At 39.9% G+C, this 11144-nt stretch overlaps 1 protein-coding gene across 1 annotated transcript in view; it reads right to left on the reverse strand.

Annotated features, from left to right (window-relative positions):
• TRAPPC9 (trafficking protein particle complex 9) overlaps positions 1-11144 on the reverse strand; it is a gene marked incomplete at both ends in the record, with an annotated part of 201795 nt that overhangs the window by 121734 nt on the left and 68917 nt on the right. Inside the window, one exon of the mRNA XM_010132754.1 lies at positions 5974-6098. Within this exon, the coding sequence (XP_010131056.1) occupies positions 5974-6098 (125 nt within the window). The remainder of the gene's footprint in view (positions 1-5973; positions 6099-11144) is intronic.

Here is an 11144-nt window from a genome sequence, read left to right on the forward strand (position 1 = left end):
GAAAGAAGCTCTCGGGACTGTCAGGTCTTCTACTGTTCACATAAACGCTGTTTATCGTGATGAAGTCAACTTTAATTTTTCTTTGTTCATCTTTAGACAAGAGGGGAAGGTAGATGAAGTGTGACTATTATAGTAAATTGTACCCGCTGCAACTGCCCTTAATGAGACTCATTTGGATATAAATAGACTATCATCTCTTCTTTACTGAGTGACAACGAAAAAAAATTTGAGAAAATGGTGCTTTTGACAAGCAGATAGTGAATCTATCCATTTTTTTTTTCTATCAATACAATACCAAAATCTTTAATGCTTCTTTCATGTCCAATAAAACGGCAAAAACAGGAAGTACTTGAAGTTGCAGAACATGTTAAATTGAAATTGCGGCTCCTAGAGTGATAATATTGAATGTAAAATACCAGATGAGATGAATGAATTGAATTTATTTTTCCCACGGCTCTAGAGAATAGCTTTTCTTCATGTTCTGAAGCACAATCTTCTCTAGGGCACAACAGGGTGTTCACTTCTTGCTGGAATAATGCACAGAAGAGGAAGAGGGCTGGCAAGAAGAAATAGTGCTGAACATTCAACTATTTATAGAACCCCAGAACACTGAAAGGAATATAAGCAAAGCCAAACCACGCAGGGAAGGAAAGTTAAGAGCACTTAGACGCAGAGTACTCCAACTGTAGGCTTTCATCTAAATCCAGATCATAAACAGAGTTTGCCAGGCAGGTACCAACCACCACGAATCCAGTGCTCTCTCATTTTTGCAGAACTCTTATTACCCACTTTATCTCAAGGGAAAGTGCAATTCTTGGCCAGGAAGGCAACAAAAAACTCCTTGTTGACTTGGCAAAGGTTGATTTGGTTCATGGCTCCAACTGGAGAAGACTTCAGGAAATGTGTCTGGCTCTCTGGTACTTACCTCACAAATGTGAGTTAATTATAAAATATGTATAAATTATTTTGATAAAAATCAACTTGGGAAGTGAAAGAGCTTTGGGATTTTTTTACCTATCACAAGCTTGAAAGTTATTTGTGAAACAGAGACAGAGACTAGTGTCTTCCTGGGTTTTTGTCTTCGTAAGGCTTGACACGTTTAATACTGAAGGAGAACTCAGAGTGACAGGATTGATAAGCACAGTATTGAATTCCAAAACAGGACAGTGTGGAAGGAGAACAATTGTGTTTGTGCCTAAGATCTCAGTCCTACATTCACATTTAGCCAACCAAAAAGAAGGAACCTGAATTTCAGTTGTGCTCCTATTCAACAGCCCCACTAACTTCAGAACTCTTTTAAAAAATCCAACCTCTTTTAAAGGCTTAAACTTAGAATAGATTTAAGGCTTATGGATAAGAGGAGTTTGAGCTTAAAGTGTCAACAATGTAAAGTTTATCTTAATTAACAGAATACTTTCACACTGCAAGAGCAGAGCCTGACAACTGCACGGAAAACTCCAGTTCAGGCTTGTATCTCATTTTAATACACTGCTGACTAAATCAGAAAAGTCACACTAAAGAGAGTGGTTTAAATTAAATTAGCTCTACATACCAAATTTTAACACTTCCTACCGTTTACTGATAGTGAAGGAGCAGAGCAGTTCTGTGAGGTTAAACTCTGCAGTTTCTGCAGCTGAATCTAGAATTACAAGTCACATTCAGTACGCAGAGGAAAATTCTCCTGAACATACGAGCTTCAAAACAAATGGCAAAGTCAGCTGAGTCCCTTATGAATTACAACCCAGCCCTCAGCCTGCCATATGACTGGCCCTGATGAATGCCTAACAGATTAAACCAAAATTTAAATAAACCTCACAAAACGTTTTCAGAGTTTTCTTCTCCCAGCTAAAAGACTTCTCCATTTCAGCTCTTGATTTGGTCTTTTATCCAGTCAAGGCCATGTAACACTTCTTAATTCCAGGAGATTAATTTATTCCAGAAGACATGAACATCACACTGAACCAAGACATCTTGATGAATTGTTCTCCTTTACGCTCCGTGACAAAAAGGAACTACCAATGAATTATCATTACGTGAACCCCTGTGGACTAAGGACCAAATTTCCACGGATCAGACTGATCTCTAAGCCTCAAGTCCATCATACGAGGCATGGTGTAAGACCGTCTTTCTGCCATCACTGAGAACTAGACCAAGCCAAATAATCTCAGCTTCCAAGCAGGAAAACCAGTACCCAATTCCAGTACCAGGTTAAAAATGACACATTGTTTGCTGAGACATTATTACATTTCTTTAAATTTGCCTCTCTTGCATTAAGACAGAATACTTGAATATCTAAACACACTGCAGCATTACTCAAGAAATACCATACTCAGCCTTAAAAGAGACTGTTTCACATACTAGTATAACCACAGCCGTGCAGAGCTAAGCAGGGGCTAACTCACTGCGCGGTACAGATGCAGCCCAGAACAGCCACGGCTTTCGGGCAATGCTCACCACAACCACGCAGTGGGGAACAGCAGAAAAAAAAAAGAGCACAACTGAACATAATATTACACCATGATAAGCATGCTTTATAAAGAGGTCATAACCAATTTTTATACTGAATTTAAGACGATTGTAACAGTCATTTCCAGAAGCCAGTGACTGGTTTTTCAGAAGATAGCCTGCAGCAAAACTGAAAACGTAGGCTGCAGAGAAGTTCAACTGCAATGCTGGCGATATCCAAGACTGAAGAACAAAAATCGTACAGCAAACCAGTTAGGAGGGAAGATTTAAGCATTAAGACTTATAAATATCTGAACAAGGACATTTCAGCATCAGCAACCAGAGAAGCATTGATTTATGTTAACTTTCATTCGCAAAAATTCACCTTTATTTGAGGACTTGCTTATGCACAGCATACAGGATTGAAAAATAACTGCTCCTCCTGAATATTCACCACAGACACCATTTGCTAAATCATGAATAAATGATAGCAGAGCATTTTCACTGCACATACAAATTGTTTAAGATCTTGGGTTTTAACTTAAAAACTCCCACATGCTTCTTATGTTAGTCCTTGTCAAACCACTTTTAATTGGTTTGACTATCACAAGCTAAACCCCAAGCAATGATCCTAACTGACACGTGCAGGACACAGGCAATAGCCACGTGCGCTGAATTGTTCAGCAGCAATAGAGAGAAACTGAAATATCTTTTAAGCTGGTTCTAGAGCACTCGAAAAATTCATAAGCATCAAATATTTTGAGAGTCGAGTTCAAAGGGTGCCTTGGATCATCTCTCCTGTACATCCCAGCCCAATACATTTTAGTGACTGTTCTTACTGCACAAAGAATTTGCATTTCACAATGAACGTACATATTCACGTACTCCGGAAGATACCCAGTCTAGAGCCAAGCAAGTCAAACCCAAAAATTGCTCAGCAAATTTCTCAGAACCCAGCTGAGAAAACAGAAGACATTCTAATTATATCTTCAAATGCTTAATTGAGTCAATTATTTACAACTGCCTGGCAGTTTATTTGGAATTCGTGTAGCTTTTTTTTTTAAGCTACTGGTGGTTCTTACGTTTCTTCCTATTACGGAACACTATCGAAGTAGAAGAAAGTCGCAAACAAAAATAAGTAGACAGTATTAAACAGAAGCAGCAGAGAGCAGGGAAAAAGCTGGCTGTAACACCTCCCCGCAGACTGAGCAGCAGTCAGATGTTATGTACTCCCCCAAACAACCTCTCCAGCTCCGACACGTAATTTCTTCTGGTCATCTGCCCAGTACCAACCATCTATGTCCATCATCTAGTGGTAGTCTGGCGAATCGAAAAATACTTCTACGAGATTCTAAATAGTTCTGAACTCCATAAATATTTTTAATCCAGGTAGACCAAATAATTAATTTATGGTAGTTTAACTGGGATGAGGTGGGATACGATTATCATTTATATTAATGTGGCAAATAGAAATGTAAGTTACAGAAACGGACGTTTGTTGAAATTGAATGAGCAAGGCAGTAAATCACCCCACAGATGGTGATACCTTACTGCGGTCTTCTCTCTCCTCATCACAACAGACCATCCTTGTAAACACTGGAAAAATATACTGCATATTTTTCCTATCATAAATGTTGTCTGCAAACACATGATCAGCATGATAACAACTTAAGTAATTACAAATATAAATTTGTAGGCCTCCTCCACAGCTTTATCCTGTCGGCTATTTTAACACCCGGATTTTTATTTTTCCCACTGTATAGATAATCTCTTTTAAACTTTACAAAAAGTGCAAGGTCAGGGCTTAAGCCTGTTTTAGAATAGATGTTAACACAGTAAGCTGTTCATTTGGGGCATGCTACGGGAGCTGTACAGCAGTCATACAGACCAGGCTCAAGACACAGATACATTCACTGAGCAAGGAACCCCTGATGCTATTGGAACATGTCTTCTCTATTGAACACAGCTTTGACCACCTGAAAGGTCCCTCCATCACAAAATACCAATTAATTAAAGGAAAATTCCTTCCTAAGCCTAACAACAGAACCATCCATGTGTGTTACTACCAGACTCTTTCACTACACACTGTTAAACACCAAGTTCTTGCTTTACAGCTCTCCAAAATCCTCGTAATACCATCACACCAGTCATTGGGAACCTGCAACTTCTTGGCTGACAACTGACTGACAAGCCAAAAGTGCACCAAAAGGGGTTTTTTCCCATGTATTTGGTACAAAAAAATTCTGCATTTCTGGATTTTTAATCCGATTTCAAAATACAATTCCCTTTCCTTCCATAAGTGAGAAGTGCCTACAGGGCAGACATGCTGCGTTAAGTTCTAAAGTTAAAAATTAATACTGGATGTTTAATCCACTTAAATATTGTTTCCTCACCATGCTGATTTAAGAGCAACTGGGAAATACCTTGCTATGTTATAAAATACATCGAAAGACTTTAACTAATTTTTTATCATCCTTCATACACTTTTAGTACTGCAGAATCCAATGATGACGATTTAGCAGTGCTAAGGGTCCAGAAGAAACACATTTAACGATTCAGAGCTGCACCTGCTTATTGATCAAATAGAACTGTTAACAATCTCACTGGGAAGAAAGTAAACTCACCCGCAAAGCAAGTTACTGAGAGCAGCCAAAGACAAGGTGAACCCAACACCGCACTGTACAACACTCGATCCAAGTCCTGCCTGCAGGAACTAACGCAGAACACAGATCCATGAGGAGATGTATCGAACACTGCCAGGCACGCAAAACATTTACCAAAACAAAACGTTCACCAAAGAAGAGACCAGTGAAGAGCTACGGGACACCTTGTACAATCTTCGTTATTTTCAACTGAAACCATATCTTCTGAAAGTCTGGCCACCATGAAGCTGTTCTTACTTCACTGCTCAAAACAAGAAGTTTACACCTTCGACAGGTACAGTCTTCAACAGAAAAACAAACTCCAGTAGCTCGCTCCCGGGAAGCCTCTCTCTCAGTAAGCACAGTGCAGCTTCTGCCTCCACAACTGGTCTTTTATCCTGCTTACTGCTGGTACCGTGAAGATACGACTTTGATCCCAAAACGTTTAGAAGGTACAAATCCTTCTGTACATTTCATTAAGAATTCTGTTAAATTTTATAAAAATCAAATACGAATTTAAAATACAAAAATATATTGAATTGTATCAAAATTGTAAGAATTCCTACAGAGGCACCTTCCTACAAAGTACACAGTGTAAGAAAGCAACAGGAGGTGAAGAACTGACAGCTCCTTCAGTACCCCATACTGACAACCAGCTCTTTGTAATTTCTGCTGTTAGCCTGATCTTTTTTCACCTTTTCGCTTGTTTGTTCCAATAGAACAATCCACACACAGAACACCAAGCTGTTCTACAAAAAAAACCCACCAAAATCAAAGGGAAATATTTATGAGACAAATAGACCTTTATTTTTTAATCACACAACAAACCGCAATGCGGTACCAACAAAAACTACATCTTTTACTTATTTTGATGTCACCTGCTTACCTTTACGTGACTGAAGTCACCGGCTTTGCTGCTTTCTTGGGGATTAATAGGTTTAGTCTCTACTCTTGGTTTGACGACCTGTCGAAAAGGGCTGGAGAGTGGAAGTCCACTAACACTGATGCCATCTAGAAACAGAATAAATGAAATCACTGTCACTTGATAATCTTCTATTCCAAAGAATATATACAGGTATTGTGAGTGGGAGAGAAAATACACAAAAAGAAACACTAACATTTTGTACATAAAGGCAGAACAAAAGCTAAAGGTTATTTTGCTACATTTTTCTCTAAAAGTCAAAAAACCCAAACACAAAATACAAAAAAAAATATACCTAAGACTCAGTGAAGGTCACAAGAAAGGGAAGTAACTGCATTTGAAATATCATAACAGAGATGTCAGAGTTAATAGTTGTTCTGGTTATACAATATTATATATGTTCTGTTTATACAATAGTATAAAATTAATTTTAATATTTAGAACACTAAAAAAGAACTAAGATGAAAAAATGTGCTTTTCCATTATAGCAATCCTATCAACTGCTTAGTATCTTTAAACTAACTTCCAGCATGAAGCCTGAGGATTCCTTTTTCAAGTATCTATTGTGGAAAATAGAGAAGTCACGTTTTGTACCACCTACGGATGTAAAAAATACATAAAATATTTGTCAGGTGTAACAAAGACAGAACACAGTAGGGGTTACACTGCAACACTCAACAGAAAGCTCAACAGAAACGGCTGTCCTGAGAGGCACGTCCTCAGCTGGGGGTTTACCAGCACTCTGCGTACCAGCACACCCTACAGCAGTAAGAGAGAATGCATCAACTGTATTTATTATTTATAAATATAGAACTTGTCAGCAGTATTTATTATTGCTGACAAGCTCTTGGAACTTGAAGGTACAGAAACACAGTGCAGCACATTTGTGTTTCTCAACCTACCAAAGCTACATTCTAAGCACACGCTATTAAAACGTGTGAAAACCACTGTTGAATCTACAAGTCAAAGGAACAAGAAAATTAAAATAATGAAGTTTTAAAATACATTAAAACTAGATTCACAATTTAACAATTTGTTATTAATTAGAATTACATCCAAAATCCCAAGGGCAGCACGATTTTGTTCCTTTATGCTACGCAGAGAAACTGCAAGCCACGAACACCATAAATACAAACAAAGTCTCACGTACCACAGCAGACACACGTATCTTGGGTCACACGTGGAGGGGATATTTCATCCAGAGGGCCAGAATAAGTCCGGCCTCGGATAAAATACCTGAATCACACCACAATGTAACGAAGAGCTTTAGCACCGAGTCCTTCTACCTACCAGTCAGTTCTTACTGCATCATCTTAATGTAGATACAGCCTTTAGGCATTAAATCCAGCAGTTTAAATACGGAATTATTGTGAGATCGCTGAGCAGTGGAAGAATAGAAGAAAGCTCTGTGTGATCAGACCTTATATAATCCACGCTTAAGACCAGGGCTTTAGAGTTTCATTAGATCCAAATACAACAAAGCCCTGAGTGAGTTTTCAGAACCACACAACTTGCAGCCCACCTAAATTAACCAGGGTTGCCAATCTCCTGATCAAAACCCGCTTTCTGCGGGGAGATTACCGCCTTCAGACCACCAGCTCAGATCGAGCATTCCTCACGGACAGACAAAGAATTTCAAAGCGAAAGGCTGCCGCTGTGCTTTCCACAGGACTGACTATCCTGTTGGATCTGGTACTGGGGAGAGCACCCTGCCTGTAAAACGTACCTTCACTAAATTAATCCAAAACTTATGGTGCATACATCTGTTTACCCATGGGCAAACACACACGCTGCCCAGTACCATATTTTTTAGCAAGTTACTGTCGAGGGGCAGACATTAAAGTGACCTGCCTAAGCTTGTCAAAGAAAGAATTATACACGAATTAACACCTGTTCTGTCTTTTAGACGGCATCATAGCTAAGAACAAAGATAAAGCATCGTGACGCCTCAAATCCAGGTGACAGTAGTTCCAGTTACCCATCCCAAAGGTTTGTATTTTGCTGATTAGCCTGCATGATAATCCATGTATTTTCATCGAATGGTTTGGGTCAGATGGGACCTTTAAAGATCACCTAGGCCAAACCTGATTTTTTTCCACCTTCCCCTTGTTCTTTTCCAGGTTAGCTGGTTAATGTCATCCATTAAAATAAAAACATGCAAAAAAACCCAAACCCCACCCCCACCAAAAAAAAAAAAAACAAAACAACCCCAAAAGCAACCACAGCATGAAGGGAACACGTCCACATTGTACTACTTTCAAACATATGCAGCTTTAGCCTGGTCTTCCTCATTGTCAGTGTTCTTTTAATCTCTATAAATGCTCAAATTAAAACTGTTTATTAATATTAAAACATATTTGTTCTGTCTGGGTCCACTGCAGAAAAATCAATCAGCACCATCTACCTGATGAAAAAATCAGAAGGGGTAATTCTGAATAGGGTACGAATGGGAAGACAATGCTATCAGTTACCATACGACTACCCTGGAAACCTTACCAGCTAAACTTAGTATTTTCTATTATCATTCAACTAAAATTACGAAAGTTTTTTCTTTTTTAATGTAACTACATTAAATCATGCAGTAGTCTAGCTCATGAAGATCAGGGAAAAGGAAGGGAGATGAGAGCAGAAAAGAATTTTTTGTGGACTAATAGGTGTTTTATTTCTAACTTCAACAAGAAATTACAAGGTATTAAACTGCTCCTACAACAATTCTTTGTGGCCAAGAAGGCCAGTGGCATCTCGGCTTGTGTCAGTACCAGTGTGGCCAGCAGGAGCAGGGAAGGGATTGTCCCCCTGCACTGGGCACTGGTGAGGTCACACCTTCAGTGCTGTGTCCAGTTTTGGCCCCTCACTGCAAGAAGGATGTTGAGGTGCTGGAGCGGGTTCAGAGAAGAGCAACGAAGCTGGTGCAGGGTCTGGAGAGTAACTTCTGTGAGGAGCAGTTGAGGGAACTGGACTTGTTTAGTCTGGAGGAAAGGAGGCTGAGGGGAGACCTTATTGTTCTCTACAATTCCCTGAAAGGAGGTTGTAGGGAGGTGGGAGCTGGTCTCTTCTCCCACGTGACAAGTGACGGGACAAGAGGAAAATGGCCTTAAGTTGTGCCAGAGGAGATCTAGGTTGGATATCAGGAAGAACTTCTTCACAGAGAGGGTTGTGCAGCGCTGGCACAGGCTGCCCAGGGAGGTGGTGGAGTCCCCATCCCTGGAGGGGTTTCACAGCCGTGTGGGTGTGGTGCTGAGGGACATGGTTTAGGGACCCTGGCAGTGCAGGGGGAACGGTTGGACTCCATGGTCTTAAAGGTCTCTTCCGACCAGAGGATTCTGTGATTCTCTCAAAAGCCAAGTAATACAAAATCAAACATACTTGCTAGCTAACATGTGAGGCAATAAAACAGGAAAAAGTTCAAGCTTGCCAACAAAGCACATCATAAATACATTTGATCACAGGCTTTGGAATCCACTCTTTAATGAAAACAAAGTTTTTCAGAGGAAAAATACTCTTCACCAACTGATGAACGATTTTCACCAGTTTGACATTTAGAACAAAAGTTGACACTGATCGGTGCGTAAAACAAGAAAAACATGAAAAGAACCCAGTAAGAAAAACTGCATGGTGTTGGTCAGATTCTCCATTTTATATAAGGCACAAGTTTTCCTTTCTTTAAGAAAAGAATAGATAATACCTAAAACAACATCACGTACGTACAACTAATGCCTTTAAGTGTTTCATCTTTTCATAACCCATTCGATTTTCATTTTCTTACCAAAAAAAAAAAAGACAAAGGTTAGTTTAAACATTTTCTCTGAGGAAGAGGGCGTTTTCTAATCTCTAAATTGTTCCTGCAGAAGGAGATGATAGTAAAGGAAACATCAATTCTGCTCGAGGGTGCGAGGGAAGTCGAAGGTAACCGTTGTAGTGGTCAAACACTGTTTCAAGCCTTTGGCACACAAACTTTCCATCTAACACAGGCACTGTGTTATACTTCAAAGGACTCACCTCTTCACAGCTTTGACTGCAAGGGGACTTCTCTGCCAGAAGACAAAAAGAAGTTCTGTTGCTAGCAATTTTTTTTAAATTATTTAGCATTTTCTGTTCTTTAACCAGGAAGCAAAGTTGCTTCGACACTGTCCAGCTCCTGCGCAACACATTAAACAGCCACCACACAATGGGGCAAAGCATTCTGTTAAAAGCCCTATAGCAAGCTGGAAGAAGAAAACAGGGAACTGAAAAACTTACAGCCGCAATGGAGCAGCTCATGGTAAGTTTTAAATTACTTGATATTTATATTTTTTGAGACTTCATAGATTTTATTCTCTCTCATGAAGTTTGGAGATACGAAGATGCTAAATCTTCCACAGTTTTCCTTTGTCAGTCTACACCATCAAACATCTTGAGCAGCCTTTCACTATAAAAAGAACAATTGTCTTTCTACTGTCCAGAAATCTTCCTAATTTCTAGAACCTACATTGAATATTCCTATAGCAACAGCACATGACCAACACTTTTTCCATGGTAACTGCAAAAATACTGCAAAAAAACCTGCAAAAAAAAAAACCTGCCTTTCCAGTATCAGTCCTTCCAACATCCCTGCTGTCACAACAGAGCAAAATCTCTCACTCTCAGTTCCTCTCTCCTCTAAATGGTAAGTAAATTGTCAATTTAACTTCATTAGCCACTTCCACAGCACGCTGCACAGAAGAATCCCACTCAACTTCGTATCTGAACGAGGGAAACTTGACTAAGGGAGTCAAGCCTGTCGATTCCCAAACCGGTGACTAACACCGAACAAAGCGCTGGCACAGGACAGCTTCCGCCCCACTTCCATCCTCTGTAACGCTGTGCTGTACAACAACCACCGGCCCGATCCAGGTGACAAAAATAGATGCACTTTTCTACAGGCACAGCACAACTGGCCTCAGACTCTGTAGCAAGGAAAGCCTTAAATAACCTTACCACTGCAGCCAGGCCACCAAAGAGTATCTGTATTCAGGGTAGCTGGCGATGCGACGTCACGTGAGATGCAGAACAGTCAAAGATTTCAGGATGAACTGCTGCTTCTCCGCAGAATAAATACTTGTGATCCAAGAGCAGCATAAATCTGCTTATTGGGGAAAAGGGGGGGGGGGGGGGGA

The sequence above is a fragment of the Buceros rhinoceros genome, unplaced genomic scaffold, assembly GCF_000710305.1.
Source record: "Buceros rhinoceros silvestris isolate BGI_N320 unplaced genomic scaffold, ASM71030v1 scaffold1443, whole genome shotgun sequence".
Classification (NCBI taxonomy): Eukaryota; Metazoa; Chordata; class Aves; order Bucerotiformes; family Bucerotidae; genus Buceros; species Buceros rhinoceros.